Genomic DNA, 18,537 nt, shown 5'->3' with positions numbered 1-18,537 from the left:
TGTTTGTGCATTTTTTCCGCCCACAGTTTTCTCTTCCACTTCAAATTAATTCGTTTGATCACAGGATTCTTTGAATAACCTGCTTCTTTACCAGTGACTGTTAATAAAGAATAAAGATGACTAGATATTTTTTTTTTTTATGAAGGGTTTATTGTTCACTTGACAAAGAACCAATTACAGGAGTATAAACGACACTTTGAGTAGAAACTATAGTACAAATGTTTATAGAAACGTTTCACTAATAATTAAAAAAGAGACATACAAAAATCAAAATAACAAAGACATCCTCATGTCAGTGTGCAAAAAAGTTTATACAGATAGAAACGCTTCCATAGGAGGTTACACCTCGAGATAAATTATTTAAATAGCATATATCTACACAAATGACGAAAAAACAGAATAATTTATCAAAAAGGCACAAGAAATACATATTGCAAAACATATTCAAAACATCTCTTTAATCCTTTCCTGTTCGAGTTTCTTGTACTAGAAAAATATCTTATATACAGCATATGAATGATAATAGTCTTGCTTTTTAAAACGTAAGCCAACAAATTTATACTCTGTTACTAAAACAAATGTTTCTTGTGTGTTGCTGGCCTTAATAAAAACGATGAGGTAATATTTGTACATAAAGGGTTTCCTTTTTTTCCCCCCTTTGTCAAAAACACTCAAACTCAGGCATGTCATCATGCACACTGTGCAGAAAGCAGGATACATTTGTTTTTTTACTTCACATAATTAGAAGTAACTGCATATATTTAGAGGATGTTAACCATAGAAGGCTGCTTATAATATTTAATGATAGCAAGATGCAGAGAGGAGCTAAAATTAAAACCTCTATGATGAAAGAATAATAATAATAAAAAAGAAAACTGGCCTTCACTATAATTGAGATTTTAAGACAAGGTTTTCGTATAAATTGTGTCCCAAGGTCTCCTGCTCAAAGTCTTTCTTTCCTGAGAAGAGTATTTTTTGGGGGGCCAGGACATTGTATCTGCAGCCAACAGTGTGAGGGGGACACCAGGAAAATTAAAATTAAATTCTGATTTTAATGTCTTCATTGCTATTCTCTTTTGGTGTCACACATGCACAAAAAAACACAACATTCACTCTTCAATAAGAACAGTCATTCTTTACTGTCCACAGTCCCTCAACAGTTCCTTCACAGGGGATTACTTTCTGTTTTTGTTTTTTTGTTTTTTTACCCCATCCTTAAAAAATGTCTTTTAATGCTTTCTTCGTTCTGAGTACTGTATCATTCAGTCCACAGCAGATGTATGTTAATGCTCAAAATTAGTATAAAAATGTAAAAAAAAAAAAAAAAAAAAAAAAACTCTCTTCCCTTTGCTCCCTCATCCACAGAGGAATAACAGTTCAGTTGTGCAAAGCAATAAAATGTGGCCCTCTTCTGATGCAGATCAGCGCAGACAGACAAAGAGAGGCGATTTCTTCTTAGCAGAGCTGCACTCACAATGCGTGCAGTTAACTTTTCCTTTTAATTTGGCTTCGACTCCTGAGGTCCCTTTCTCTCCCCCTTATCTCCTTTGCTCAACATACCTCCATTGTGCATTTCTCAGAGGACAAATAATGAAACTGAAACTGATGTAGGCCTACGCTGATACATTCTTCCAGAAGGCTCTGTGGTGCAATTATGTATCTGGAAGACAAAGCAAAGAAAATACAAATTAAAAAAAAGGCTAAGTGAAGAGAATTGTTTCTGAACTGTCTAATCTTTGTACATAGTCTTACCTCTACATTCATATTTGAGGTCTGAGAAGTAAACCATCTCCTGAGAGAAGACATACAAGCCTAGTCGCCCACCAGCATATGTCTTATCATAAATGTTTCCAGAATCCGCCATGATTCTCTTGCCTTCATACATGACCACTCTAAAAGATAAATACAATCACATACTGTAAGCTACTGTAAAAGTTGCGAAAGAATTACACAATTTCGGACATAAATCAGGTTTTGAACTCACCTAATAAGTCCAGTCTTGGGTCTGTGGGTTAGGTGCCATCTATAGGCGGTAAAGTCCTTCCAGCCAATGTTCTTGGGGTCGTGCCACAGAGTACGGACCTGAAAATCAAGAGTGGCAAGGATTGAAGTGAAAATAGCCACAAAAAAATGATGTAGCCTGAAACACTGACTCAAACACCATGCTCTCACCTGTCCTGCAGTGTCTCCGGTGTGCCACAGAGCGTTTCTGAGGTGTTCGCCAGGCCCTGTGGTGGAATTTACAACTTTGATTGACAAGCCAGAGTAGCCTTGAGCTCTGGTGGGTGTGTGGGACCAGTAAGTCTGTGTGATCTGTTTCCACATCACTGTGTAGAAGCGGGAGCTCGACTGGTACCCAAACACGAACCCGGCATAGTCATCATCTCTGTCCGTGTTGATGAAGAACGTTCCACTGAAATCCACGGCACTGAACTCATCATAACCTGAATTGGAAAGATTTATTTGATTTAGGGCAGCCACTACATATAGAAATTATAACTGGAGCAACATGTTTCTCTGTTGGTTACATACCAACAGCAATGCCGGGATCGCAGTTGACAGTCTGCACCAGCTCTTTGCCTTGATGCCTCACCACCCAGTTGGGGTCAATCTGAGAGGTGCCTTTGGGATCCAAGGGAACCATCTGGAATCTGCGGAAGTCTGTTTCACTGATCTCAAAGTTCTCAGGGCAAACATCATGGATGTCCAGGACATTGTCTTGGTCAAAATCATCCTTGCAAATATCTCCACGGCCATCACCTTCAAGGAAAATTTGAATATGAAAATAGAAAAACAAAAAAATGAGAACAAAGATCCTTAAATTGCCACAAATAAGAGAGATTGTAACAGTTTTTTTGGAAAGCTTACCATCAGAGTCCAGCTGATCAGGGTTAAAAGCCAATCGGCAGTTGTCTTTATCATCAGGAATGCCGTCATTGTCGTCATCATGGTCGCAAGCATCACCTTTGCCATCTTTGTCATGGTCGGCCTGGTTGGCATTGGGAATGTATGGGCAGTTATCCAAGTTGTTCTGGTGACCATCCTCATCAATGTCCTGGTTGTTGTCGCACTTGTCTCCAATACGGTCTGAGTCAGAGTCTACCTGCAAAAGAACCGCATTCCTTTTTGCTGAGGTTTTCCAAAGACGAGCTCTTGTTTTTCACCTGTCTTTTTATGAGAAGTGTTATCCTGATGATTTTTGGGTATGCAAGCACTGTCCAGAACTGAGACATCTCCAGAAACTTTGTATTTTATGCTAAAGGTTATTTACCTGGTCTGGGTTGTGCTCGAGGGGACAGTTATCACAGTGATCTCCAACACCATCCCTGTCTGTGTCTCTCTGGTCAACATTGTACACATATGGGCAGTTGTCATTCTCATTCAGAATACCTGTTGAGGAAAAGTATATATATTTATATAATTTTTAATCCTCAGCCTTCTTTCTAAGTAATTAGTTTGAGTTTGCAGGGATTGCTTACCATCACCATCAATGTCGACAGCACAGGCATCTCCCTCTCCATTGTTGTCTGTGTCTGTTTGGTCAGTATTAGCCTCAAACACACAGTTGTCACAGCGGTCACCAACATCGTCCCTGTCTGCATCATACTGGGCGGGGTTGTACACTCTTGGACAGTTATCCTATTTTAATGGAAAAAAATAACATATTATGTAAAGGTGGGACATAGGTGAAAGAGTTTCTATTGAAAGGAAAAAACTGTTTCTAGCATTTTTCTTTTACTTTGGCTGCAATATAATATTCCAGAAGAATTTAACACTGCATTTTTCTTTCACAACTTTCCAAATCCACAAAAGAGAATTATGGGCAACCAGCCACCATATCCTCAATTCTGGCCTTATATGAAAATTATAGTACATTATCCCTGTGCTACTGACTTTCCACTGTGACATTTTGGTGAAAGCACACAAACTGAAGCACTGTGCATTCCGATTGCCCAGAGGAAGGATGGCTGCAGTTGATTGCTATGTGTGGTCTCTAGGGAAAGCAGCGCTTTGGGCTGAAAAAACTCCCAGATTACTCACCCTATCATCGGGAATTCCATCATTGTCATCATCCTGGTCACATTCATCCCCAAGGCCATCTTTGTCATGGTCTTCCTGGCCAGAGTTGGGAAGGTTCGGGCAGTTATCCTACAAAGGAACAAAAGTGAGGTTAGGAAAACAATCATCATAATAATATAGTGCTCACGGATCATAACACCCTTTGGTGTTTTTGTCCATGTGGGGTATGGTTACCTTTTTGCAGTGATAAGTGGCGTTCTCCACACACGGCAGATCAGTGTTAGGCCATCCATCCAGGTCACTGTCCTCTCCACAAATCCGACCATTCCCGGCATATCCTGGCTTGCACTCACAACGGAACATTGACTCGGAGTAGACGCCCAAATATATGCAGTTCGCATTTTTATGGCAGTTGTGGCTACCATCCTTGCATGGATTGCGGGGAGTGCACACCTAAAGTAATTATAGAGGGTTAAAATACGCAAGCTGTTCATGTGCAAGCCCCAGCTGCAGCGAATAATAACAAACAAGCCACACCTGCTTTTTAGCAGTTGCCTGTTCGACGCCTCTTCCGAAAGGTTGGGGACCAGAGAAACGGGAAGGACAGGGGAGGCAGTTGTAACCTGGCTCAGTGTTCTCACAACGATGGATTCCATTGTGAGTATGGCAAGCATCTGGGACCTCTTTGCATTCATCAATGTCTGTGCAGGTAATCCCATCACCAATGTAGCCAAGTGGGCACTTGCCACACTCAAATGAGCCATCACGGAAGCTGGTACACTTTGTACCAGGGAAGCATGGGTTGGAAAGGCAACCATCTGTGTCCAAACATAGTGTTAAACATTAGATGAATGTCATTGGATGATGTTGGACTTTGTTTTACTTGCGTGCAAAGATTAGACGCATACCAATAGGGCAGTCCTGTTTGTTGCAGATTTGAACCATGGTAGCATCGCCAATGCAATCTTTTCCTCCGTATTTAGGCATGGGGTCATTGCAGAGACGTTTTTTTGTTTGGACTCCTCCACCACAGGTTGCAGAGCAGGTATCCCATGGCGACCAAGGTCCCCATTCTCCATTAACTGCAAAAACGAAAATCATATTATTATTCAGCACAAAAAAATAAATAGCTCAAAAACTTTGGTGATAGTGTCTAACTCACTAGGACAGGGCGACATTTGGCAGACTTTGGTGTGACGTCCCTCTCCTTGGCAGTCTCTGCCACCCATCTGCGGTGTGGGGGAGTTGCAGAGACGAATCTGTGTCATGACCCCTTCGCCACAGGTCACAGAGCATGAAGACCAGGGCGACCAGTGGCTCCAGCCTCCATCCTGCTTGACTGTAAAGTAAAGCATGCACAATCAATTCCCTGCAGTTTCAAGCAGTGAAAAAGGACTAGTTTTATGATGTTCTGTAGCTTACAGCGCTTGTCGCATTCCTGTGGGTAGCAGTCACGGGTCTGGACAGAGGTGCCCTCACACTTGCTGTTGATGCGGTCACAGGAACGTCCACGCTGCTGGATTCCACGTCCACAAGTCACAGAACAATGGGTCCAGTCAGACCAGGCAGACCAACCACCCTCGGGAAAGTCACTCGCTATAATTGACAGACATGAGGTTTGAAAATTCTCAGTAAGATACCAGGACAGAATTTTTTATTTAATAGGTCTTAATAAGAAACGTACGTGTTCCACAGCGTGGGCAGCATTCCCCATCGGGCACAGTGGCATTGGCGCAGGGGATGAGAGGACAGGAGATTTTGCGACATATGGTTGCAGAGTTCTGGATGGGAGAATAGTTAAATGAGTGCAAACATAACAGCTATACAAAACAAGACCTGGCTGATTTTGTTCCAAGTCTAATTGCTGCATTCCAGAAAGGAATGATCTTATTAAATATGTAAAACACCTGCTGTGTCTATGAAGAACCTGCAGAGATCTTTATAAATACAGTCCTGCTAAACAGCCAAAAATAATATCACAGTACATGATTAGCCTTCACTAGAAGAACCCCATGCTGCTTTAATAATAATTTCTGACAGAATGCTATTGCTTTCAAGCAGGATAATAGTAATCACAAGGAAGGGTGCTAATGTGATCACTGTTCTGACATTATTGCAGCAGACAGCTGACTCCAAGGTTGTGTAAAGGTTGCATTCCTGGAAGTGTTCTCACACTCACCTGACAGGTGCACTCTGTGCAGCCATCCACTGTCCATTCATCTTTGTCGTTGTACTCAATGCCGTTATGGATGCAGACTTCATTGCGGATGATGATCTGATTTTTCAGTAACTCGCTATCAGTGGACTGGCAGAAGAAAAAAAAAGAGAGCGTGAGAGTGAGAAGTGGGGTTGCTTGGGACAGAGGACGGAAAAGTTTCACTTTGCCAAGGTTCCAATACAAATGAATCACTGATTAAGACATTGCTGGAATCTACCGGAGCACTGCAAATGTGACTAACGGGCCAAACATATTTATGTATTCACTGGCGTCTCATTAACAAAATTGGCTGGGGACAGCCATTACAGTGACAAGTGGGTATGCACTAGAAATCTGTTAATTCAAAGCAGAAGACTGAAAAAGAAAGAGTGAATCATGGCAAAGAGAAGACATTGATGCCTTTCTGAACTTACCACTTTTTGGAGTTCATTTGACAGCTGCTTAACAATCACATTGAGTCCCCTGAGCTCCTTAAACATACTGGTAATATCCTCACATGAGAAACCGCAGACAGTCTGGAGATCTGGGGGAGAACAGGCCAATGAATTAACTCAGCTCTTTGGGAAGAAGAGTTACTAGTGGAGTAAAAATTCTAACACTACTTTTAAGAGAGGAGAGATCTCACCTTTGGATTTGTGGCCAGTATAATCGGTTCTAATGGCAGGACTGGAACCATTGACTGGGTTGTCCAGGGTCATCATTTGGGTTAATGCAGCTGCAAGTGAATAAGAGCAGAGTGGAAGAGTTGATTTTGATTCATAGCTTTGTGGTCAACATAGGCAAATCTTGCATTGATGGCATCAGTCCAGCATATATGGTAGTTTTTAATGCCATCTCTGTCCCAGGGCTTTTGTCATTTGGAAATATAAACTAAATGTGACTGCATTGTAATAAAACGACTACAACTCCGATCCCTTTAACAATAGCGCTCTGGGTGGTGAGCCATATCACCCATATCATAAACCACTACTCATTATTAAAGCAGTTGTCTTTCAGTTATTACATCTTTTTCAATCTTACCTCCACTTTTACATCCCTTATTGGTCAGTATGGCATCTAGAGAGGTTCCAAAGACAAAATGGACATTCTGGAGGACTCCCTTCAAAAAAACAGGAAGAAAAAAAAATACATAAATAATGCCTAAGATTAAATAATACCTATTCAGTATTAGTAAGAAATGTATTCCTCTTACCATAAACTTGTCCTTTACTGCCCCCTTTCCAATCCTGAGTCGGGCTCTATCTGCCAACTCCCTGGACAGTAAAGTTTGGATTGGCACGTCCAGCTCTGACACATTGATCTCTTCACAGCCCACAAAAAGCTGTGCCCTGTCGTCCTGGATGAACAACGTGAGGTTTCTCCAGTGCCCATTGGCCAAGCCGGCATCTTCGATGGACACCACCTGCAGCTGCCTCTCGGTGGAGTAGACCAGATCAAGAGTGTTCGCCTTCCCGTTAGAAATGATCTCGAAGATGGGGCCAGATCCGTCGGTTTTCTCGACTGTCAGCAGGCTGCCTCTAGTTTTCTTGGACTGCTTCAGGTTAAGTAGTAGGAGGAATCCCCGCTCGGCCTGGATGGAGTCGAGGAGGTCCCTGAAGGAGGCGTCGGGGACTGGGGGGATCAGGTCTGCGTTCAGGACCTTGTATGCGGGACTGTAAGGGTCTGAGCCTTTGACTAGACTCACTCCGTTGTGTCTTTTGCTCACCCTCGCCAGCTCAAATAGGTCATACACACTGTTATCATCGCGACTCTCTGCGGTCAAACAAAACAAAGGCATTGTTATATATTTGTTTTCTCTTCAAGACAAAGTGTATAAAAATAACGAAAAGCACAGAAGAAATTGGTTTTAGAGTTTATGTCTTTATTTCACGTTAAATTAACCCCAGATATTTCTAAATTATTAGTAATGTCATAACCACCATCTCAAAAAAAAAAAAAAAAAAAAAAAAAAAAAAGAGAGAAAAGGGGCATCTCCGCCCTTCTTACCTGCCAATCTGGCACCATCGCAACTCCAAAGCATCAACAGAAAAAAGATGCCACGCAGCATCATCTTGGAATCTTAAAAAGCTCCTATTCCAACCAAAGAACAATAATTACTTTACACATAAGCCAGAGATGAAATTCAGATAAAATAAAAAAAAATAATAATAATGGCAATATAATACTAACCTTTCAATAAAATAGTTTAAAAAATATTAAAAATGGAAAGAAAGAAAAAAGATCCTTGTTTCAAATATCGTATATTCCGTTCCTCTTCTACGCAGCTCTAATGACAGTTTAATTGGATAGCTGGGAAGTCTCCTCTTTTTATCCCGGTTTCTCCACTGATTCCACTGACCTGGGCTTCTGTCTTAACTTCTATTTAAATGCCTAAAGGACATTCCTGAGCTCCTGTTAGACCAATGGGAATCCAGCGCTAGAGACGGAGAAGGGACGGGCTTGTTATCTTACCTCACATCCAGTCAGAGTAATATCCGAGACGCACAGAGGGGAGAGACGAGAGAAAAAAAGACGCATTCCTGAGCTGAATTTCCATCACCAGACAAATATTTTATCCACGCACCAAAGCCAAGACTTGGTGGTTTCCGGTCAGATAAAAGCTATAGTTTTAGCAGATTTAATGATGTAATGCTGTTTTATTCCACTATGAGAACGATTATTTATTTTTAAATGATTCAGAATTAGGACATCTAAGGGAAGATGATTCATTCAATCAGAGTAGTAAAAATCTTAAATATGAATACTTTTTCAACATATACATATATTTTCATTCTTCCCTGAAGTCGTTTATATTTATGTTAACAAAAGTGCTGCTTATTCGATGCCACGATTTACATCTTGTTATATATATTTTGACCACTAGAGGACTTATTGAGCTCAGAACACAGTGTACCGGGACTGGAGTGAAAGAGAAGTGTAACTGTCTTCTGGTGTGTCTGAAAGTAAGGAGTAAGAAATATTTAAAATATAAGTACAGCCGGATGATGTTAGTGAATTACAAAATAATAAATTAATTAATAGATACTAAAAACCTGAATATTCAATAATGTAAATATAAAGAGTTTCTTTGTCCCAGTGCAGGCTCCAAAATACCACATAAACACTTTTACAGAAGTAATTGTGTCATACATTAACAAATAATCATAATGCTTCAAATATATTTAAAAAAAAATAATAAACTCAGATCTGCTTATGCAAATATGTTTTCATTATGTAATTTATCAGCAACATTATAAGTAAAACATTTAATTTAATACAATTCAGATTCCACTGTCAGATTTTCTGACAGTGCTGTTTGACCAGAATTACATATGACTATTATTTTAAAATAATAAACTGTACAATGAGTGAATACTTCTATAACTCTTTCCAACACTATGCAGCATTTTAATTAGCATTGCTGTTTTGTTTGATTGTGCAGTCATAGTTTAGAGAGCAAAAGAAAAAAATGTTGCCTATGCTGTCTGACTGAATAGATGGTATGCACAATGCAGGGATTTGCTCATTCCCTATTGAATTAACATGTAAAAAAATATATAGAAAACTTATTTAAGGCAAAGTTTTTAGATCCTTTTTTCCTACAACCCTGTGTTTCCCTTTGACTGTACCCCCCAGATCAAAAACTGTCAATGCTGAACATATTTCATGGCTGAGAATGTCATTTACCTTGAAAACACAAATCATTTACATCAGTGTTTTAAAACACTTAAAACTTTTAAAAATCATCATATTTAAATATGGATTGTTTATATTATCAAGGATGACAGTTAAATATGTCCTATTCCTAATGAACGCATTAATCAGAAAGGAAATGTAATTTAGCAACGTGCACTTAAGCTGTATTAAATTTACAAAATCTTAACATGGGCAGTTCTTTTTCAAAAAAAAAAAAAAGACAAATCTAACTCTGAAAAACTCTGAAAAGCCACTTCCAAGCGTAGATCACAGTAGGTGTTTGTGATTATTAAATGCTTGAGCTTTTCTTGACATGTTTAATCCTCAAAAGTGAAAATAATTGCAAGTTATCAGCAATTAACTTCAAGTTTGCCAAATCAGTTTCCAAGAAGCCATCAAGTTCTTCCCATCTATGCTCCAGTTTCTTAGAAATCCTGACATTGCTGCTCTGCATGGGGTTAAAGTTCATGGCTGGGCATTTAACCTCTGACTTCTCCCCTCTCCCTCTGTCCTTTTCCACCACTGAGTGAAGACAGATTTCTTGACAGAGGCTTTATTCAGGTCCTCTTTCACCGAATAAGAGTTGGTGATTTTTTTTGCGAAAATTAGTGTTTGCTAACTGAATCGCACCAGCTTGTGGAGCTGTGGACGCAGAGGAAAACTGGAAAGAGTTAGTGTGTGACTTAGTCGAAAAGCTTCTGGGGAGACGGGAGAACACAGAGGCGCCTGCACGCTGGGATGACTTGTGCAGAAAAAACTAAGGGGGGAGCCGCCTGCCTAAAAATAGGCGGTGGGCTTCTGACCGTGATGAGACTCAACATGTGGGTGCCTGCTCCTCAGAAGGAGTACGCAGGAACACACATGTTCCATTAGCAGCGGTACCTTGGTGACATGTATGATTTACAACATGTAGCTGTCACCTTGGTGAAACACAAGCCCGCTGGAAGTGATGGAGCAGCATGCGAGGTTTCACAGGTCAGAGTGTTATCCGAGTGGAAAATGGCTTCAGGGCTGTGAAATGGGATCAAGGTGGGACAGTTTCATGGAAAAAAGATTTCTGGAGGTATCGTAGGTATCCCTCTGTGGGCCTGTGGGCATTCCTGTGAGCACACAGTGTGGGAAGATTTAATAAATACCTGCTTAGGAGAGTCAGAATGGAAACAGCCCATAGATAGCAAGTGTTTATCCTGACTGGGTTCCCCGGTTTCTGATTCCATCTGTTGTAGCTTATGAACAATGTCAGTAGGTGGGAGTTTCAGTGCTTAATCACAGATGATGTCTGGATCAGTCCCGGCAGAACTAGCCCCGGATGTTTAGTCTGTATTTTCACTTTTTTTGTGGAAATAGCTGCATGTTCGTGCATTTTCATAAATTACCAGTTTTATTTAAACATCTTAGCAGGTTTAAATTCTAACCAATGAAGTGCGTGTTTATACTTTAAACAAGGCGAGACCAGCCATGAAGCACGGAGAAAAGCCACTTGAAACAAACCAGGCTGCTATGTTTATGATGCAGTGAGGATAACTAAAGCTACACAGGCACTGCTGTAGGATATTTTGTGGAGTGAAAAACCTTAAGCTAAATCTCAGAGGTGGGTAGAAAGAGAGCTCAAATGAGAGCAGCACTGCTTCAACATATTTTTACTCGAGAAATAACACAAGTAGGGTTAAAAGTAAAAGTATTCCTTAAGAAAAGCAGCTTGAATTCTGAGTAACTGGTCATTACATCTGATTTAATACTTTGGGAACAGAGGGAAGTTGTAAAGAAAGACCAGGTAGGCAGGCTGAGGGAAGCAGACAAATGAACATGAAGGGAGTTGAGGACAAAATAAACAATAATCAAGGGCAAAACACTGAGCTACAGTAACAGAAAAACAAGAATAAAAGCATTAAAATAAAAAAGAACAAAAGTGGTAACAGAAACAAACCCAAAAACTCAAACAACTCAAGATCATGGCTGTAAGAGACTGCAAAACACTTAAGACTGAAACGCAGGTTTACTCTTCAGTGGGACAGCAACTCTAAATGTTGAGCTGGAACTACAGAGTTAAGTGGTTCAGAATCACTTCAAATGTATGTGTTAGAGAATGACCCAGTTAAAGTTCAGACCTAAATCCAACTGAGAATCTAATGCAAAATGAGCTTCAGCTATTTTGAAGAAAAATCTCTAGATGTACAAAGAGTGGTAAAGACATACTCCGAAAGACTTGCAGTTGTAATTTCTTCCACTTCGCCCTAATATTCAATCTCATAAAGTCCCCGTAAAATACAGCACTGCCGCCTGTTATAGTAATGTGCCCTCTTTAATGCTATGTCCGCAGTCAGATATGGTGACATCACTCTTAATTTGGTGAAGACCCCTGACTACAAAGCATTTCTTAAATCTTCATAGGATCTCGGATTGAGTTTACAGTCCAGCAGAGCAGCAGCTTTAATTTTTCTAGAAATTCACTTCCTTGAGCGATCCACTCAGACATCTCCTCTGTAGATCATTTCTGAAGAAAACTGAAAATAGCTGTGTAATCATCCAGTATGGTTAGGCCTCAATGTTTCTTCCAAGAAGAATAGAAGAAAAAAGACATGGCAAGTTCACAGGGAAACTACTGGGAAAATCTGAGACAGTTATTTCTGCCAAAGGTGCCTAATCCAAGCACTAATTGAAGGGTTTCAATGCAAATTTGAGTCTGTTGCTGTATTCAGTTTGAACGACTTTCGTGAGAAATGCTGTAACAGACATTAACAAAGAAACAATTGGTAGTTGTCACTATAAAATAAAAGTCAATGATTTGGGCTTAAAACCTCTTTTTTTTTCAAAAGTGCAAAATATTTATTTGGAACGTCTTGTGGTGCAATAAAGAAATGCCTCTTTGTTTATCCACACCAAGCTTAACGGGCCTGCTTGGGTTTTTCCATCTTCAAAGTGGCATCAGGTTTGTGTGTCTGACTGCATAATGAAAGCATGCTTATAATCCAATGATGGACAGTTTATAGGCTTTGCTTGAGGTAATAAATTACTCAGCCAGTGAAAGTTATCAAACTGATGCATGACAGCTTTCACAAGACATTTACCTTGACAGCAAGCCAACAAATGTTAATCCCTGCAGTTTATTTATTTTTTTATTGAAGTGCGAGTATTCTTCAGTGGAAAGGTGAGAGAAAACCAGGGCGAGCACAGCTTTTTATTTGGCAACTGGCCTTGTTTATATGCATCATCCTTTGACTTAAACATCCAGAAACATGCCCAGGTGTGGAAGGTTGTGAAAGAATGTTTAAAGAAGGGAAAAAAACTGGACAGTGAACATGGAAAGACTGAGTAAGAGGGCCCCTGTGGCAACTAGTTCCACATAGAACAAGGTGAGTTAATTATAGTTTGAAAATGTGGTACTCATGGTCAAGGTGATAAGTTTTAGTACTTTCACTGTGTGCCAATCAACCAATAAATACAATATAATACAGTTAATTTATTTAAGTAATTTCCTTCAAAAATGTATATATTATTCAGTCATTTATCTCATAGCAATAATTTTCACTTAAATGTTATGGGATAATCATGGTATGTCCAACACAATACAGCATTATTGTGTTGGACATACCATCGTCCGACAGAATACTGCGGCATTTTCCTTAGTAGGAAGACAACTAATTTCAAATGACTCCTGTAGACACCAATTCACAAGAAGGGTAAGCCACAAAAGTTCATTGTTAATCATTCTGGGTGTTCACGGAGCATTTTATTCGGCTATTGTAATGGAAAGCGGGGTAGAGGGAAAAACTGGTATAAATTCAAGAGTCTGGTGGTTATTCACATGGCATGGACTGTGGCTCAAGAACTCCAAGAGCAATGAAACATACAGGCAATCAGGTCATGGGCTACAGCTGTTGTGTGCCTTTTTTTTAGACCATTGGACATGTTGGAAGTGTCTTATCTGGTCTGAGGAGAATAAGGACTGGGATGAAATTTTGCATTTCATTTGAAAAGTGAAATCCCAGACTCTGGAGGAATATTGGGGAGGGACTAAATTACAACTACGTGAGTCCCACAGGAGATGCTGATAATATTTTTTACAGCGGGATTTGACATATATCCATGCTGCCGAAAGTACCAATACCTATTTTACCCACTGTGGCGTCACCATGCTTCATCACAGTTTGCTGCAATAAACCCCTCAGAGACTGGCTCAGATGAAAGACATCAAACCCAAAAACAAAGCAAAGAAACTTTAACTCCTCAGAAGTGCCACAGTCCAATACTTTCCATGCCATGCCAACCATTGATGAAGTAAATTATACATAATACTCTGACCAAGTACTGCATGTATATTCAAACTATTTTCCAAAGCTCAACATTTCTGTATTTAAATACTTTTTTATTGGTTTTGTGTAATATTCTTAATCTTCTGAGAAACAGAATTTTGGGGTTTCCTCAGCTGTACGCTATAAAAGTAAAAATTAACATCTGCTTCACATTTTATGGATTAAATGGATGCCTCAATTATACCATAATTAACTGGGATACACTTGTACACCACATAGTGATATCAAGCAGAAAAGCTTAAGAGGTCTTACTGTGGAAATATCAAATGCTCTTCTGATGTGTAAAAAAACAAAGTGTAGCGAACTGAAAAAGTGCAAAAAATATTCCTGTAATTCGTTCAGCTGTCTTGTCCGCCACACAGGCCAAAAAAACTAAAATGACTTGGACCTGTTTACCATCGTAAATCGTTGATCATCATCCGTGCTTGGCCCGCTAAAGGCCATAAGGAAGCATGAATGCCAGCAATAATGGTGTCTGTGGAAATCTCTGACTCTTCAATCTGGTGGGAAGGTTTTTAAAATGTTTTTTTTTTAGGTTCAATTCTAATAGTTTTTAACATCATGTTTTTAGAGTTCGTCAGTTCTGGTAAGTCAGAGTGTGATGATTGTGTTGCTTTTTACAAGCAGACATCAAGACAGCTGTGGCATTCTTTGGATGCCAGCTGTGCAGACGTGAACGCGTCGAACTGGTGGTGAAAAGCTCTCCAGTGTATGTAACCTTTCTGGTGCTAAAGTGACTGTTTCACTGATAGGCTGACAAACAGGCCACATGCCACTCGGCTGTAAGACCTTTACCCAGTAATGATGAAGACACGTTTTACATGAGAACAATAGTGAGAAAACTGAGGTTCATCATGTGCTTGAGTTTACTTTTTGGAAAAAGTGCCATAAATATTTCTACAAGTAGTTTAAGGTTGCAGGAAAGGTTCATTTCAAGACTCAGAAAGTGCTAAGCATGCAGCCTCAACATATAATTAGACATAATTAGTCATAATAATTATCATTCTGGAAAATAAAATTTACTTTTAAATAATAATATAATATTCTACTTCATTCATATTACTTTATGCAGTAGGGAATAATCTGGATTTTTACTTCTTGCATTTTCAGGAGCAAGGAAATGTTTTGCTCATATCATCTCATCACATGCACGGCTCTAAACCAGAGGTCTGCAACTCCAGGCCTCCAGAGTCGTTGTCCTTCAACTTTTTGATGCGTCCCTGGTCCAACACAGGATGCTAAGCCAATCAGTGAGTCATAAACTCACACAAATATTTTAAAGTCTGTTCTCAGAGCTACAGGGAGCCAGTGTAAGGACATTAAAACTAGGTTGATGTGCTCTATCTTTCTGGTTTTAATGAGAACGTGAGTAGCAGTGTTCTGTATCACCTGCAGCTGTCTGATTGACTTTTTATGCAATCTTGTTGCAGTAATCAGTGCGACTAAAGATAAATGTATGGAAGAGTTTTTCTAGATTTTGCTGGGACTTTAGTTCTTTAAACTTACAAATGTTCTTCGGGTGGTAGTAGGCTGACTTTGTAATAGTATTTATGTGTCTTTGCGGGTCCATGCCTGAGTTCACCACTGCACCCGGTATTTTTGGCCTGATTAGTTGTTTCTAGCTGTAATAACAGGGTAATAAGGCACTTAGTTTTTGTTTTGTCCTCATCATTAAAGTAGAAAGAAAATGTAGGTCACTCTTTTAATACACTTGACATCAGTAAGGTATTCTTCACTGACATGCATGTTCTCGAGATAGAGGAGAATCCAGTCAAACCCTCTGAAATGACCTCCATGAGAGCCCAGAGCTCCCACAGCTCTGCAGAATTAGTAAAAATGTGTGTGTGTGTGTCCTTGCGTGAGGCTGCGTGTGTGTGCATGTTTTAAGTCTCATTCAAAGAGTTGTTATATTCAGCAGAAGAGGACAAACCGAAAGTTAATGACATTACTTCATCCTCCCACACACACGCACACATACATATATAGTTCCAGTACAGTTAGCTATGCTTTTCTTGGCTCAGTTCACACAGATTTCAGGAAGTGTGTTCTTGGCAAAAACACCCTCAAGGATATTAAACTTCTACTAAGACTGTCTTCATGATGGCAGTAAGGTTAAGCCAAACTCTAAGCTCTATTGAACCGTCATGATTTTTGAATCATTTGAATAAATGTACTTACAGCCACAACAGTGTGCCACTTTGCATGTTTCCCATGATATCATGAGTCTATAATGTTGACAATTAATTCTGTCCAAATAGCCCAGTGGAGTTCATTGTGAGCCCTTAGGGACATGTTCTGCTCTGAGTTGTAAGCTCCTAGTTTAAACACATCCAGTGGTCCTCATTGGATACATTACAAGACCACTACGCTTGGAAATGCTGGGCTGTAGTAACCCTTTGCTGCTGAGGACATGAAGATTAGTTAGATTACTGCTTTTTTGATAAAAATGTCAAACCAGATACCAGACTCACGATGTTTTTATCTGCGTCTTTTCATCACTCACCTACTTTGTAAAATGAATTGAGTGGAACTTAAGTTACTCGACATTTTCTGTAAAGTTTTTTTCTTCTGAATTCTTCTCCAAGTGCTTGCAGCTTCTGTATAAAGACAAACACAAAATGACTCCAGGTGGAGCTGCTCTGGAATGACAAGTATAAGGAAAAGCAAGAAGGTTCTGGGTTCGATTCCCGGCCCCGGTCTTTCTGCATGGAGTTTCCATGTTCTCCCTGTGCATGCGTGGGTTTGCTCCGGGTCCTCCGGTTTCCTCCCACAGTCCAAAAACATGACTGTCAGGTCAATTGGTTTCTCTAAATTGCCCTTAGGTGTGTGTGCATGGTTGTGTGTCTCTGTGTTGCCCTGCGACAGACTGGCGACCTGTCCAGGGTGACCCCGCCTCTCGCGTTAGCTGGAGAGGCACCAGCACCCCTCCCGACCCCACTAAGGGACAAGGGTGTAAAGGAGATGGATGGATGTTTTTGTTTTGCTTTTATTTATTCAGAGGTAGGCGACAGTTGACTTTGAAAATGCTTCCCCGTTCATAAACATGAGGCAATGTATGTCAGATATAAATTGGCTGTATTTTGAAAAGGGAGAACTAGAGGCAAGTGAACATCTCAGGAATTTTTCAAACCACAAGTAAGCATGTTATTTTTCATTGTCATTCCTTCTATATTTTAGAAAATTCTAAAATTTTGACGTGAGAATAAAGAAACAAAAAAAAAAGGAGCAAATATTAAAATATGTTTCAATGTTATTTTTTGTCTACTGCTGGTTTAACTGTGGAGGGATCTGATCTTTACTTTATGCATTTGGACTTTGTTTTGTTTGATCAATGTTATTATTTCCCTCCCTGATTTCACGTCTCCTCTGTTTATTAGTCTCCTTCCCTCTATTCCTCTGCCTACATTCTGCCTCAGCTGTTCCTCATTTGTCTCTGATTAGCTTGTCTGGTTCTACTGTCATTTCCCAACCCTGCCTCTATATTTAAGCTCCTGGACTTTCACTGTTCACATGGAGCTTACAATATTTTGCCAAAGTATTAATACTTCTTTAACATTTTAATGTTTCACTTTAATATTTTTTTTCTGCAATTTTATACAAGAGCAACTTAAAGAGGTACAGCAGTGGGAATTATAAGCTTTAGAAAGTAACTACACGAACAATCTGTTTAAGTGGCATGAGTATTTATTTAGCCAACTGTCAATGATTTATTGCAGCAATGTAAAATCAAAGGAGAATTATGCTTGAAAAAATTCTCCACAAAAAAGTGAAAAGTCTGGCAGCTCCTGTAACTCAAACCCAGGAAAACCAATGCCTTATAGAACCATCTAATGGTGTGATTACAGGTGCGAAGTCTTTTGGGAAGTCCGTCTCTGGCAAAGAAAGGCACCCCCCTATGATTCTACCTTTAGCTGGAGATGGGATGTTTTAAAGTGATGTGCAGAGTTTCTCCACATAAAGTGTTTTACATGCAGATCGAACAGCCATAACTTGGTTCCATCTGACCAGATAAGACAATGGCTTTGTCCCTTTATTCAGCATGTTTTCTAATCCGTGCACAAATACATTGATGGTTTACATGTTTTATTTTTTGACAAAAATATCCATAATATCCCCTCCACTTAATCACGCACCACTTTGTCTTGGTCTATAATGTAAATACCAAACAGAACATGATAAAATGTGTAAACAATTCACAGGAAGTGCCTACTTTTGTACTTTCTTTATTGCTGTCACTGCCTTGGCATGAGTTGCTGTTTTTATTTGCCTGCCGTATATTAGGCACTCGCACATGAAGGTGCGCATGTACAA

General features: G+C 39.8%; 1 protein-coding gene across 1 annotated transcript; it reads right to left on the bottom strand.

The window, feature by feature from the left end:
* Positions 1–980: 980 nt before the first annotated feature.
* LOC106960034 (thrombospondin-1-like) lies at positions 981–8,584 on the bottom strand. The gene is made up of 22 exons (XM_015052948.1): positions 8,408–8,584; positions 8,225–8,308; positions 7,431–7,990; positions 7,259–7,337; positions 6,864–6,953; positions 6,652–6,761; positions 6,200–6,325; positions 5,705–5,801; positions 5,443–5,616; positions 5,183–5,359; positions 4,929–5,102; positions 4,558–4,838; positions 4,255–4,473; positions 4,042–4,149; positions 3,480–3,639; positions 3,272–3,390; positions 2,869–3,103; positions 2,533–2,760; positions 2,173–2,444; positions 1,985–2,082; positions 1,753–1,892; positions 981–1,660 (listed from the first exon to the last, which is right to left on the bottom strand). Exons 2-22 carry the CDS (start codon positions 8,286–8,288, stop codon positions 1,653–1,655), a joined length of 3,519 nt encoding a protein of 1,172 aa, XP_014908434.1. The 5' UTR covers positions 8,289–8,308; positions 8,408–8,584; the 3' UTR covers positions 981–1,652.
* Between the last annotated feature and the right edge of the window lie 9,953 nt (positions 8,585–18,537).

The sequence above is a fragment of the Poecilia latipinna genome, unplaced genomic scaffold (assembly GCF_001443285.1).
Source record: "Poecilia latipinna isolate Pla-1442-1.1 unplaced genomic scaffold, P_latipinna-1.0 Scaffold1148, whole genome shotgun sequence".
In the NCBI taxonomy this organism is placed as follows: Eukaryota; Metazoa; Chordata; class Actinopteri; order Cyprinodontiformes; family Poeciliidae; genus Poecilia; species Poecilia latipinna.
The sequence above is the reverse complement of the archived record's forward strand: the minus strand, read 5'-3'. Positions and strand labels throughout refer to the sequence as shown.